The sequence below is a fragment of the Rhinoraja longicauda genome, chromosome 6 (genome assembly GCF_053455715.1).
Source record: "Rhinoraja longicauda isolate Sanriku21f chromosome 6, sRhiLon1.1, whole genome shotgun sequence".
In the NCBI taxonomy this organism is placed as follows: Eukaryota; Metazoa; Chordata; class Chondrichthyes; order Rajiformes; family Arhynchobatidae; genus Rhinoraja; species Rhinoraja longicauda.
This window is the reverse complement of record NC_135958.1, coordinates 42,371,191-42,386,618: the sequence shown is the minus strand read 5'-3', so window position 1 is coordinate 42,386,618 and position 15,428 is coordinate 42,371,191. Positions and strand designations below refer to the sequence as shown.

Genomic DNA, 15,428 nt, shown 5'->3' with positions numbered 1-15,428 from the left:
AACTGCAACACCCAGATAAAACCCATGCGGTCACAGGGATAATGTACAAATTCTGTACATACAGCACCCTGTAGTCGGTATCGAACCCAGGTCTCTGGCACTGTAAGCCAGTAACTCTACCGCTATGCCACTGTGCCGCTCTCAGTCTTCTGCCTACCATGAGGGGCCTCATCAAAAGTCTTACTAAAATCCATTTATACAACATCCGCCATACCTCCTCTGTCATCTCCTTAAGAAACTCACTCGTTAGTGAGACACGGCCTGCCACATACCAAGCCGTGCTGGCCCTAATTAACCCATTCTCTTCCAAATGGCAGTAAATCCTATCTTGAAGAATTCTCTCCAAGAGTTTGCTTACGAATGACATGAGGCTCACTGACCTATAGATTGCTGGATTTACTCTACTTCCTTTCTTAAACAAAGGAACAACAATGGCCACTCTCCAGTCCTCTGGGACCTGGCCTGTGACTAGAGAAGAAACAAAGATCTTCGACAAGGCCCCTGCAATCTCCTCGCTTACCTCCCTCACGAACCTGGGATAGATCCCATCAGGCCCTGCGGATGTATTCACATTAATGTTCTTCAAGAGCCTCAGCAGAACCATCTTTCTCCATCTCAAACTGCCCTAGCATATTTGTATTCTGCACACTGATCTCCCTGTCCTCCAAGTCCTTCTCCTCGGTGAATACAGATGCAAAGTACTCGTGTAGTTCCTCACCTGCATCCTTCGACAGTGAGAAAGGCTATCAGAAGATACACTAGTATATCAGCTGCAGAAATGGGTGAAATTGCAAATGGAGTTTAACCCAAGCAACTGCGAAGTGTTGCACTTTGGAAGGTTGAATGTTACGAGGGAACATACAGTTATAGATTCACCCAAGGTATAGATTCCCTCCTTTACCACTGAGGCCTCCTTCTCCCTGGTCACCCTCATATTTTTAACGTACATACCAAAAGCCTAAAGATTTTCTTTAATCAGACACACCAATTCCATTTTATGGCCTCTTTTTGGACCTTCTAACTGTCCACTTGCATTTTTTCCTACTTGCTTTATATTCCTCATCAGCCCTATCTGATGCCACCTTGCTAAACCTGGCATATGCTTCCTGACCAAGTTTACAACCTCCTTGGTCATCCATAGTTCCCTTACTTTGCCATCCTTATCCCTCCTACTTGTTGGAACGTGCTGATCCTGCATTTTAATCAGCTGGTCTTAAAATGACTCCCACATGTCATCTGTGGATTTACCCAATAAGAACTGCTCCCAATCTACCCTCCTGTCTAATGACATTCATTAGCTCCTGTCTAATGACATTGTAATCTACCTTGCCCCAATTAAGTGCCTTCCCCCAACATCCAAACCTGCCCCTGTTTAAAACAATAAAATAATGTAGCGTTGTGATCACTATCCCCAAATCTTTCTTCCACCGTGACACTAGTCACGTGGCCAGGCTCGTTTCCCAACACAAGGTCCAGTATGTCCCCCCCTCTAGTCGGACTATCCACGTACTGCTTAAGGAAACCTCCTTCTACACACCTAACAAATTCTTCCCCATGTAATCCTCTTGCAATGAGCAAGCCCCAATCAATACTAGGAAATTAAAGTCATCCACCACACAAACTTTCTCCCTGTCTGAACCAGTCTCAAGAAACTTTGTGACCCGAAACATTACCTATCCATGTTCTCCAGAGATGCTGCCTGACCTGTTGAATTACTCCAGCACTTTGTGTCCTATTGTGTAGTAACCAGCATCTACAGTTCTTTGTTTCTGCCTTCTCTCCAAGAAGTCAATTCAACTCAGTGTTATCTCTCTCCTTTTAATTATATTAATCCTGATTCTTATGATCATTATTGACATTGTCATTTTCACTGTCTGCAGAAAATCTTGCCAACTTCTAAATTTAGTTTAGTTTAGAGATACAGCTCGGAATCAGGCCCATGGGCCCACCGAGTCCGCACCGACCAGCGATCCTCGCATATTAACACTACCCTACACACTAGGGACAATTTTACATTTACACCGCCAATTAACCTACAAACCTGTACGTCTTTGGAGTGTGGGGAAAAAAACAGAAGATCTCGGATGAAACCCACACAGGTCACGGGGAGAACTTACAATCTCCGTACAAACAAGCACCCCCTCTTTAGGATGAGGATCAAACCCGGGTCTCTGGCGCTGTGAGCCAATAGCTTTACCGCTATACCACCGTGCCACCTAAATGTGTGTGGTAACATAACCTGCAGGTAATGGAAATAAAAATCCAAACACAGAATGCTGGGAATGCTCAGCAGTTCAAATGGCATGGCATCGCACAATTGGAAAAGTTGAGAAGACAAAGAGTCTTTTAAGTTGCTGGGGAGAAGAGAATCCAGTAAGAACAGTGGAATATACATATCAGATAGTTTATAGACCAAAGTTAGCAAGGTAGCAATTACTCCAGAAACCAGCAGTTTGAACAAAACACTGCTGAAACCATTTGAAATATAAACTAAAACAATGGAACAGCAACATTTGTGGAAAAACTGGTGTTTAACAAAGTTGGGTTAACCTATATATATATATATATTGGGCGGCACGCTGGCACAGCGGTAGAGTTGCTGCCTTACAGCGAATGCAGCGCCGGAGACTCAGGTTCGATCCTGACTACGGGCCCAGTCTATACGGAGTTTGTACGTTCTCCCCGTGACCTGCGTGGGTTTTCTCCGAGATCTTCGGTTTCCTCCCACAGTTTAAGAATAAGGGGTAGGCCATTTAGAACGGAGATGAGGAAGAACTTTTTCAGTCAGAGGGTGGTGAAGGTGTGGAATTCTCTGCCTCAGAAGGCAGTGGAGGCCAGTTCGTTGGATGCTTTCAAGAGAGAGCTGGATAGAGCTCTTAAGGATAGCGGAGTGAGGGGGTATGGGGAGAAGGCAGGAACGGGGTACTGATTGAGAGTGATCAGCCATGATCGCATTGAATGGCGGTGCTGGCTCGAAGGGCTGAATGGCCTACTCCTGCACCTATTGTCTATTGTCTATTGTCTATTGTCTAAAGACGTACAGGTGTGTAGGTTAATTGACTGGGTAAAATGTTTTTTTTTAAATTGTCCCTAGTGTGCGTAGCATAGTGTTAATACTGGGCGGCGCGGACTCGGTGGGCCGAAGGGCCTGTTTCCGCGCTGTATCTCTAAATCTAAAAAAAATCTATATTAATTCTCAAAGGGTAACCTTCTTTCAACACCACTTGCATTCCAATAAACTTTGCAGAAAGGCCACACCTTATATACAAAGCATATATTGAATGACCACAATGCACACCATCTAATCTCATCATTTAGCAAAAATAAACATACCAACTTTTCTTTGAGCTTTTTCCACTCCTGGCTTGAAAGTACCTTTAAAATGTCATTTTCCTTTCCTTCTGATCTCTATATATTTGTATAAGAAAATAACTGCAGATGCTGGTACAAATTGAAGGTACTTATTCACAAAATGCTGGAGTAACTCAGCAGGTCAGGCAGCATCTCAGAAGTGAAGGAATGGGTGACATTTCGGGTCGAGACCCTTCTTCAGATTGATGTCAGGGGGGCGGGACAAAGGAAGGATATAGGTGGAGACAGGAAGATAGAGGGAGATCTGGGAAGGGGGAGGGGAAGAGACAGACAGAGGAACTATCTAAAGTTGTAGACGTTGATGTTCATACCACTGGGCTGCAAGCTGCCCAGGCGAAATATGAGGTGCTGTTCCTCCAATTTCCGGTGGGCCTCACTATGGCACTGGAGGAGTTCCATGACAGAAAGGTCAGACTGGGAATGGGAGGGGGAGTTAAAGTGCTCGGCCACCGGGAGATCAGATTGGTTAACGCAGACCGAGCGCAGGTGTTGAGCGAAGCGATCACCGAGCCTGCGTTTGGTTTCGCCGATGTAAATAAGTTGACATCTAGAGCAGCGGATGCAATAGATGAGGTTGGAGGAGGTGCAGGTGAACCTCTGTCTCACCTGGAAAGACTGTTTGGGTCCTTGGATGGAGTTGAGGGGGGAGGTAAAGGGACAGGTGTTGCATCTCGTGCGGTTGCAGGGGAAAGTGCCCGGGGATGGGGTGGTTTGGGTAGGAAGGGACGAGTGGACCAGGGAGTTACGGACGGAACGGTCTCTGCGGAACACAGAAAGGGGATGGGATGGGAAGATATGGCCAGTGGTGGGGTCCCGTTGTAGGTGACAGAAATGTTGGCGGATGATTTGTTGGATACGCTGGCTGGTGAGGTGGAAGGTGAGAACGAGGGGGATTCTGTCCTTGTTACGAGTGGGGGGAGGGGGAGCAAGAGCGGAGCTGCGGGATGTAGAAGAGACCCTAGTGAGAGCCTCATCTATAATGGAAGAGGGAAAGCCCCGTTTCCTGAAGAATGAGGACATCTCTGATGCCCTAGTGTGAAACACCTCATCCTGGGCGCAGATGCGGCGTAGACGGAGGAATTGGGAGTAGGGGATAGACATATATTTGTAGGTCAGTTTTCTTAAACCTTTGCCTGTCCTTAACTTTACTGAATTTCATACATCTTAGAATCAGCTTTATCACTATGATGCTTTTAGAAAACAACATTATTCTTGCTCTTCCACTAACTAAGCCAAGATTCTCATCTTACCAAAGCGGATTTCTGGTGCGATGATTTTTGTATCAACTACTACACTACAGTTCTACTACACTACTGCTGTACACTACTAGCCAATGCACAATTTACCCGATGTACCAGAGCACTTGCAACTTTTGACATCCCTCCTTTTATCTTATTAGGGGTTTAATTGTTGAACATGGCAAAACAAATTCTTCCCCTTTATTTCCCAGAATATTTGCCAGTTTTGATTGAGGGAGCTTGAGGAACATGAACTAAACCCCTCCAACTTTTATCCTCAATATCGTTCCTTTTGAGGTTAGATTTTAAAGCATTCAATTTCAGATATTCCACTTTGGGAAAGATATCTACTGTATGTAGAGAAGTAATTCACTGTGATTATGTTGGAGATGAGACTTCAGATATCACCAATGATTAAAAACAAACCAACATGGTGATTAAGTTGACAGGATGGAGTTCATTAGAAAAGATTGAGTAGACAAGGTCCCCTATGTCCAGAAAATAATAATGTGGGGAAAAGAACAAAGACACAAGTCTTTAAAATTATGAAAGTATTGGAAAGGTAAATGTGGGAAAACTGTTTTTATAACATAACATAACATAACAACACTTTATTGTCACTCGGCACAACACCGAGCGAAATTTCAGCAGTCACACAAAATACAGCAAAAAGAAAAGAACACAGGACACCCGACCCCAACACAAACATCCATCACAGTGACTCCAAACACCCCCTCACTGTGATGGAGGCAACAAAACTTCCCCTCTCTTCCCCCCGCACCCACGGACAGGCAGCTCGACCCCTACCGAGGCAAACGACACGCACAGCCCCCGCAAGGGGATGGAAGGCCCCCCGGCCGAGCCGCCCCGGGCACCGAAACGTCCCGCGGCCACACCGGGCGATGTTAAGTCCAACGGCCGAGCCGCACCGGGCACTGAAACGTCCCGCGGCCGAACAGCGCTGACGATGTTAAGTCCAGCGGCCAAGCCGCACCGGGCACTGAAACGTCCCGCGGCCACACCGGGCGATGTTAAGTCCAGCGGCCAAGCCGCACCGGGCATTGAAACGTCCCGCGGCCGAGCCGCACCGGGCACTGAAACGTCCCGCGGCCACACCGGGCGATGTTAAGTCCAGCGGCCGAGCCGCACCGGGCACTGAAACGTCCCGCGGCCGAGCCGCACCGGGCACTGAAACGTCCCGCGGCCGCACCGGGCGATGTTAAGTCCAGCGGCCGAGCCGCACCGGGCACTGAAACGTCCCGCGGCCGAGCTGCGCCGGCAATGTTAAGGCCCGCAGCCGAGCCGCACCGGGCACTGAAACGTCCCGCGGCCGAACAGCGCTGACGATGTTAAGTCCAGCGGCCAAGCCGCACCGGGCACTGAAACGTCCCGCGGCCACACCGGGCGATGTTAAGTCCAGCGGCCAAGCCGCACCGGGCATTGAAACGTCCCGCGGCCGAGCCGCACCGGGCACTGAAACGTCCCGCGGCCACACCGGGCGATGTTAAGTCCAGCGGCCGAGCCGCACCGGGCACTGAAACGTCCCGCGGCCGAGCCGCACCGGGCACTGAAACGTCCCGCGGCCGCACCGGGCGATGTTAAGTCCAGCGGCCGAGCCGCACCGGGCACTGAAACGTCCCGCGGCCGAGCTGCGCCGGCAATGTTAAGGCCCGCAGCCGAGCCGCACCGGGCACTGAAACGTCCCGCAGCCGAGCTGCGCCGGCAATGTTAAGGCCCGCAGCCGAGCCGCACCGGGCACTGAAACGTCCCGCAGCCGAGCTGAGCCGGCAATGTTAAGGCCCGCAGCCGAGCCACGCCCCGGGGAAGAGACCTAATAAAATAAAGGTTTCCCCCCGCCCCACCCCCCCACCCCACCCCACACCCCCACCACACACCCCCACCACACACACACAGCCAAAAACAGAAACAAAAACCATCCCAACACCGACACAAACAAAAAAAAAAAACAAAAAAAAAGACAACAGACTGCCAGAGAGCCGCAGCCGTTAGGCGCAGCCAACTCCTCCTTTCATAGGTTGAGTCCAATTAAATAGATAATAAAATGACTGGCATGATTAAATCAAAAACAGGGGAAACCTGTTTACAAATACAATGCAAAGGGGTACAAAGAAAATATTATAAGTAGCCAAAAATATTGGTGACATAGATACCAAGAGGCTTAATTACAGAAAGGAGAATGTAAGATAAAGAATATAGATTTTTTAAGGTTAGACTTGTGGATTTAAAGCCAAGTTGGGCCAAATGGCTTATTTCTTTGCTTTGGATTTTAATAATTCTATAAAAATATGACTTTGAATAATTTAGATAAGGAATTACTATACCCACTCTTCAATTACTCAATAAATATGAGACATGAATTTAAAATCACAAAAATAGGAAACATTGAAACATATTAGTCACATCAGCTGAATACAAACATTATAATTTGTTAAAGAAAAGTGGGTAAAATTAACAGGTTATTGGCAAAGCCAGAAGAATAAGGTGAAAATAGCTGTCTCTTCAGAAAGTCAAGACAGCCAAAGTGAGCCAAATAGCCTTATCCTGTGTTGAAAGATTTTATGATCACAGGTCCATCAAGAATCAAGGGTGTTTTATTGTCATATGTCCCAGATAGAACAATGAAATTCTTATTTGCTTTGCAACATAAATGTGAATATATTGAAAGTAGTTCCCTATTCTTGCCTTTTCCTACAATAGTCAGATCACATTCTGAAATATGACACCTTGTTTTGTCACTTCTTTTCTGAACACAAAGTTACAAAGGTGAAATCAAGGCATCATTAGAATCAAAAAGCAATAACCAGCATGTCTGCTCTACTCACCGTGGCAAAGGAAAAGTACATGTCACTTCTGCCACTTGGGTCCTCTTTGCATCAAGTTGTCTGAATTCATCTATTAACGTTTCTAGATCTTCCTAAGTATGAAAAACAGATATATTCAACAAAATCACTTAAAAGGACTATAATCATAACAAGCAATATGATTACATACAAATAACGTTAAGAAAATGTGATAAAAGTAAATACACACAATAAATTATGTTTATAAATATGGTTTAGAGATACAGCGCAGAAACAGGCCCTTTCGGTCCACCGGGTCCGTGCCGACCAGCGATCCCCGCGCATTAACACCATCCTATACCCACTAGGGACAAATTTTACATTTACCAAGCCAATTAACCTACATACCTTGTGCGTCTTTGAAGTGTGGGAGGAAACTGAAGATCTCTGAGAAATCTAACGCAATCCACGGGTAGAACGTACAAACTCCGTACAGACAGCACCCGTAGTCGGGATCGAACCCGGGTCTCCGGCGCTGCATTCGCTGTAAGGCAGCAACTCTACCGCCGCGCCATCGTGCCATCCTAAAATTATTACGGATTTCCTTTCACTGCAACTTTCTAGCACTGTTTACCAGTTTTGCTTCTCAGCAACAATCTAAGTTGGGAGACCACGTGCCAGTTTTCATTAGTAGGTTGGCAGTGGAGATAATTAGCAGCTTGAAATCCCTGGGTGTTAACATCTCAGATGATCTGTCCTCAGCCCAGCACATAGATGGAATCATGAAGGTGCAGCAGCACCTCGACTTCCTGCAGTTTAAAGAGTTTAGCAGTTTAACGTCACAAAATACTCTAAACAAACTTCAACAGATGCACAGTGGAAGGTATCGTGGCTGGTTGCATCATGGCCTGGTACAGGAATTCCAGAGCACAGAATGCAAGAAGCTGCAGAGGTGGGTAGACTCAGTCTAGTCCATCAGGGGCACAGCCATCAAAAGCATTTCCAGATGATGGCATCTATCATCAAGGATCATCACTACCTGGGCCAGGCCCTCTTCTCACTGCTACTGTCGAGCAGGAGGTACAGAAATCTAAAGTTGCCCACCATCAGGTTCAGCAGCAACTACTTTCCTACAACCATTGCATCCTTGAACTAATTTACAAAACCCAAATCTCACTCTGCAATGAAACCCTGTGGCCCACCTCTTCCACTAACATCTACTTGTATTTAAGATTGTGTTTGCACTAATGTCTTGCTTTTTGCAGTCAAGTGAAATTTTTCTTTACTGTTTTGTAGAGGGTCAATGCTTGCAACAGTTAAACTCAATGTTCCTTCAGGAAGTAAAGTATATAGTCAAAAGGTGAATTGATGATCCCTATACAATTTGGACCTAGCGAAGAGTCCAAACTATCCAACTTTTAGATGAGGTGTTACATTTAGAGATGCTGCCTGTCCTGCTGAGTTACTCCAGCATTTTGTGCCTATCTTCGGTGTAAATCAGCTTCTGCAGTTCCTTCCTACTCATTTTATCACCACCAGTTCCACCGTGCCAGGTTTACACAATTCCTTTCAATCTTCCTCTTCCCCATCCTAAACAATGAGTCCTTGGAAAAGATGTACAGCTTAATCCCTGCACATCTTTATTTTAATGAATTCAGGCCCGGCATGACGTTAAACTCTTCTGCAGTCTCCATTTCCTTTGACAGGAAATCTTCACCGCAGAGTGTGGACCCTTTCTAGAACTCCAGCATTCCTCAGGTAGACCTTTCCCACTTGCCTCTTAAATCTATTCTTTTAGTTTAACTTCGAGATACAACGCGGAAACAGGCCCTTCGGCCCACCCGGTCCGCGCCAACCAGCGATCCCCGTATATTAACACTTTCTGACACACACTAGGGACAACGTTTACATTTACCAAGCCAATTAACCTACATACCTATACGTCTTTGGAGTGTGGGAGGAAACCGAAGATCTCAATAGACAATAGGTGCAGGAGTAGCACCGCCATTCAATGTGATCATGGCTGATCATTCTCAATCAGTACCCCGTTCCTGCCTTCTCCCCATACCCCCTGACTCCGCTATCCTTAAGAGCTCTATCTAGCTCTCTCTTGAATGCATTCAGAGACTTGGCCTCCACTGCCTTCTGAGGCAGAGAATTCCACAGATTTACAACTCTTTGACTGAAAAAGTTTTTCTCATCTCCGTTCTAAATGGCCTACCCCTTATTCTTAAACTGTGGCCCCTGATTCCGGACTCCCCCAACATTGGGAACATCTCGAAGAAAACCCAGGTCACGGGGAGAACGTACAAACTCCGTAGACAGCCCCCATAATCAGGATTGAACCCGAGTGTCCAGCACTGCATTCGCTGTAAGGCAGCAACTCTACCATACACCACCGTGCCGCCCTTCTTTGATCTATTCATTGATAACTCTGGGACATTTCGTATTCCCATTCACTTACTCTAACCTAGTCCTCCTAAACCAGACGTATTTTGATCACTAAAATCAATCCTGATATCAATATCAAACCTCCGACAAATGTGGTGGTCTGGTGAAATTAGATCTTTCTCATAGAGGCCAAATTTCATCCTTCAGACACTTCCTCATACCTCTGTCCGAACAATGTCCCTCACCACCAATGACTCCCAAGCACTTGTGACCTAACTTTCCTAGGAGACATTCCCTCCACACCTTCTTGCCCTGTAGTGTACCAGACTCTATCCACACCCTGCACAAAATCCACCGGCAGGACGAGTTCATCCCCATGGGGAAACACGGCTGCAACCAGTTCTTGCCCCACTGCAATTGACTCCTTGACTCTATCCTTGTTCCTTCCCACTTACATCTGTAATAGTTCAGATGTCCTCTGCTGCTTCGGCACCTACCTGGTCCACAGTCCCAACCAGCTTATCTTTACCTTAAACATCCAATGAATCTACACTTCCATCCATATCAGGAAGGTCTGAGGGCCTTCCTTAAACAGTTCTCAATAGTTCTCCTTCGTCAGTCAGATGCTCAGCTGAACCCATCCACGTATTGAATAACTTCTTCAATTCCACAGTCTACATTTATCTTGACTGATCAGATATCTTATCTGATTCAACTAGAGCCTTGTCCTATTACAATATTTCCTTTGCTCTATTCATTGCATCCACACATTTTCTAAAAGTTAAACTAAATTGTTTTTGACTCATTCCCAGTTCTGATATTTCTTAATCCACAGATGTTGTCTGATCCATTTCTTAGCATTTTCTGTTTTTATTCCATGAGCTTCATTGGAGTAATGTTGGAGATCAAAGGTATGGAGCCTATCTGGGTGGAAACAAATGTGACACCTTCAATTTTCCTAACTCGAAAATGATGGCTCCTTTTCAAACATGAACTGAGATTACACACAGAAACAGACCAAGTTCTTCTTTTAGATAGACATAAATGCAGGAGTAGCTCAGCAGGTCACTCAGCATTTCTGGGGGAAAGGGTCGAGACCCTTCATTAGACTGGTTTTGTCCCAAATTGTCACCTATTCCTTTTCTCCAGAGATGTTGCCTAACCCACTGTGTTACTCAGATTTTGTGTTCATCTTCGATGTAAACCAGCATCTGCAGCTCCTTCTTACACAAGTTCTTCTTGTGTTCAATTATTGTAGATGACAGAGTTGGGCACTTCTGAAATTATCAAAAATCTCTTACTCCAACAGGATGATTTATTGAAGGAGAGGGGAATGGTGTGACAATCAATTACATTGTCATAAAGTTCCTAAGTGATCATATGCAGGGGTGCTTAAACAGTGTTTAAAAAAGGTCTAAATGATAATCATCATTTAAGTAATTATACCTTCCATTTATTGATTGTGCTGGAGCGGAAAAAAACACAAGAGCATGAAGTCCTGCTGTTCAAAGTGCTGCACCGATTAGATCCAGCCCCTGCTAAAGCACTATTCTTCATGTTCCCCTTTTGTTCTGTCATTTAATGCTGACTGTGTTCTCTTCCTATGGCACCAGAACTATACAATTTCCAGATTTTCATTTAAAATTCTCAAACAATGCTCACCACACAAGGCACTGCATCCCAAGTTTCTGATTATTGTAATTCTTACTGGGAGTACCACTGCAGCATTGAGAACTACCCTTATTTGCAATAGCTTCATAATAAATTCTGATAAACTTATTCAAATGTCATTAAGCTGGAAAGAAAGCAGGAATATTTACAAGGATGTTGCCAGGACTCGAGGACCTGAGCTACAGGGAGAGATTGGGCAGGCCAGGACTTTATACATTGGAGCGCAGGAAACGAAGAAGTGATTGTATAGTTTTTAGCTTAGTTTAGAGATACATCACGGAAACAGGCCCTTCGGCCATCCGACCAGCGATCGCCACACATTAACACTATCCTACACACACACACATTAGGGACAATTTTTACATTTATACCAAGTCAATTAACCTACAAACCTGTACTTCTTTGGAGTGTGGGAGGAAACCAAAGATCTCGGAGTAAACCCACGGTCATGGGGAGAACGTACAAACTCTGTACAGACAGCACCCGTAGAGGTGTATAAAATCATGATGAAGGTAATTAATAAGGTGAATCAGTCTTTTATTCTAGGGTTGAGGAATCAGTGGACAGAGGTTTAAGGTGAGATGGGAAAGATTTAACAAGAACCTGATGGGCAGCTTTTTAACTCGAAGAGGGGTGGGTATACAGAATAAGCTGCCAGAGGAACTAGTTGAGGCAAGAAGAATAACACCATTGAAAAGACCCTTGGATGGGTAGCAAAGGTTTAGAGGGATATGGGCCAAATGGGACCAGCTTAGATGAGGCATCTGGGTCAGCATGAAGGAGTTGGGCCAGAGTCCGTTTCTGTGCTGGATGACTCACTGTAAATCATGAATTAAAAAAAGAAATAGAAGCAAGATCATTTGGTAAAAAGATCATTTGATCATGTGACTGTTCCACCATCAAATATGATCATGGCTGACATTTTACAAGAGTGCTACTTTGCTTCTAATCCCAAAGATTTTACTTTTTTTAAGAGATACAGCACGGGAACAGGCCCTTCGGCCCATCGATTATGTGCTGACCAGCGATCACCCATATACTAGTACTAACCTACACACTAGAGGCAATTTGTAATTTTATTTACCGAAGCCAATTAAACTACAAACACGCACATCTTTGGGATAGGGGGGAAACTGAAGCACCCAGAGAAAACCCACAGTCATAGGGAGTACATACAAACTCCGTACAGACAGCACCCGTAGTCAAGATCGAACCCGGGTCTGATTTTGTGCCACAGATTCCAACATCTGCAGTTTCTCATACCTTTTATTTCCTAACGTTGTACACAAGGGAGGCATCACATAGTCAGGATCAAACCCAGGTCTCTGGTGCTGTGAGGCAGAAGCTCTACCGCTTTATCACCATGCCATCCTGCAAGTTTCAATGAGATCGCCTCAAAAATCAAAAGACGATAATGCAAAAATGATATAAAGTGCTCATGTTAGTTAGCAGGTCAGTCAGCATCTGTGGAGAAAATGGATAGGCGATGATTCTAGTTGGGACGCTCCTTCGATGTCCCAACCTAAAACGTTGCCTACCTATGCTCTCCAGATATGCTACATGACCCGCTAAGTTAATCCAGCGCTTCACACCTTTTTTGTGGCAAACCAGCATTTACAGTTCCTTGTGTCTAGACTATAGCTTACTCTGCTTCATGTTCCCTTGTATAACAAATCCACCAACCCAGGGATCAATCAGGCAAACCATTCCATTCATAGCTAGAAGATCCTTCCCTGCACGGGGGAGAATGGACCAAAACAAGATATATATTCCACATGCTGGCTCACCCGAGATGTTTGCAATTCAAATAAGATGCCTTCATTTTTGTGCTCAAATCATCTTGAAGAAGGGTCTTGACCCAAAATGTCACCCATTCCTTCTCTCCAGAGATGCTGCCTGTCCCGCTGATTTACTCTAGCTTTTGGTGTCCATCTTTAAGTAAAGGCTGGCATACTGTTTCCATTTTAAAATATCCAATCTGTTGGAATGCATCTAAAATCTATGGAATGTATGCTTATTCTAGACCCATTATTTCCAGGAGAAAGGTGTCTTCCATGAAGACAGATTAAATATATTTCTCTACCATTCTCACTGTAAATCATGTGCCATAATCTTTAACTTCAGCTTATCTATACATGTGTAAACGTAGAGATCTTAAAGCTTGTTTATGTTTCCCATGAACCTACTCTCACATTTTACATTTCTTTTATAATCCCATAGTAATAGAGCTAAACAGCACAGAAACAGCCTAACTTGCCCATGGCGACCAAGATCTCCCATCTATGCTAGTCTCATCTGCCCGCATTTGACCCATATCTCTCTAAACTTTTCCTATCCATGTAGATTTTTTTTAGATTTAGATACAGCGCGGAAACAGGCCCTTCGGCCCACCGGGTCCGCGCCGCCTGGCGATCCCCGCACATTAACACTATCCTACACACACTAGGCACAATTTTTTTAACATTTTCCCAGCCAATTAACCTACATACCTGTACGTCTTTGGAGTGTGGGAGGAAACCGAAGATCTCGTAGAAAACCCACGCAGGTCACGGGGAGAACGTACAAACTCCGTACAGACGGCGCCCGTAGTCAGGATCGAACCCGAGTCTCCGGCGCTGCATTCACTGTAAGGCTGCAACTCTACCGCTGCGCCACCGTGCCGCCCAAATGTCTTTAAGTACAGCTATTGTACCTGCCTCAACTACCTCCTCTGGCTGTTTGTTCCATATACTAACCACCCTGTCTGTGAAAAAGTTTAATGTGCTTCAAAATCACCAATACCCCCTCGGCAAGGGCCAGTTAGATCGCTTTTCCTATGGTTTTGTTTGGTTTAAAGAGGAGTATTTATTATTTGCAATATAGTTGGCAACACAGCGTACTCGGGTAACACCCCATAATAACAAAACATGTTATCTTTCCCAAGTATCGGTCTGTACTTAAAACTGGACAAGTCCATCCCAAGAGGTGAAATTATAATGCTGCTTTTCAATGATAGCAAGAATTTGAACAGGGAATAACTCCAAAATGAAATCATGTTACTGAAGTAACTAATGCCACACCAAGACATGTATATGTTACTGAAGAGTATTACACTTATATGTTACTCAAGAGTAAACAGGTCCTTGGATGCATCTCAACCATGGGACATCTCAAGATGCCCCATTTAAGCTAGTGCTGTTTCCCCCATTAGGCTAATATCTCTCTAAATCTTTCCATATATCCAAATATATCTATCCGTCTACGCCGCATCTGCGCCCGGGATGAGGTGTTTCATACCAGGGCTTCCGAGATGTCCTCGTTCTTCAGAAAACGGGGCTTCCCCTCCTCCATTATAGATGAGGCGCTCACTAGGGTCTCTTCTACATCCCGCAGCTCCGCTCTTGCTCCCCCTCCCCCCACCCACAATAAGGACAGAATCCCCCTCGTTCTCAACTTCCACCCCACCAGCCAGCGGATCCAACATATCATCCACCAACATTTCCGTCACCTACAACGGGACCCCACCACTGGCCATATCTTCCCATCCCCTCCCCTCTCTGCTTTCCGCAGAGACCGTTCCCTCCGTAACTCCCTGGTCCACTCGTCCCTTCCTACCCAAACCACCCCAACCCCGGGCACTTTCCCCTGCAACCGCACGAGATGCAACACCTGTCCCTTTACCTCCCCCCTCAACTCCATCCAAGGACCCAAACAGTCTTTCCACGTGAGACAAAGGTTCACCTGCACCTCCTCCAACCTCATCTATTGCATCCACTGCTCTAGATGTCAACTTATTTACATCGGCGAAACCAAGGGCAGGCTCGGCGATCGCTTCGCTGAACACCTGCGCTCGGTCTGCATTAACCAAACTGATCTCCCGGTGGCCGAGCAGTTCAACTCCCCCTCCCATTCCCAGTCTGACCTTTCTGTCATGGGCCTTCTCGATTGCCATAGTGAGGCCCACCGGAAATTGGAG

The 15,428-nt window shown here is 45.6% G+C and overlaps 1 protein-coding gene across 1 annotated transcript in view; it reads right to left on the bottom strand.

Annotated features, from left to right (window-relative positions):
- The window catches only part of klhdc4 (kelch domain containing 4), an 86,198-nt gene that overhangs the window by 66,640 nt on the left and 4,130 nt on the right, over positions 1-15,428 (bottom strand). Inside the window, exon 2 of the mRNA XM_078400872.1 lies at positions 7,454-7,545. Coding sequence (XP_078256998.1) covers positions 7,454-7,545 — 92 coding nt within the window. The remainder of the gene's footprint in view (positions 1-7,453; positions 7,546-15,428) is intronic.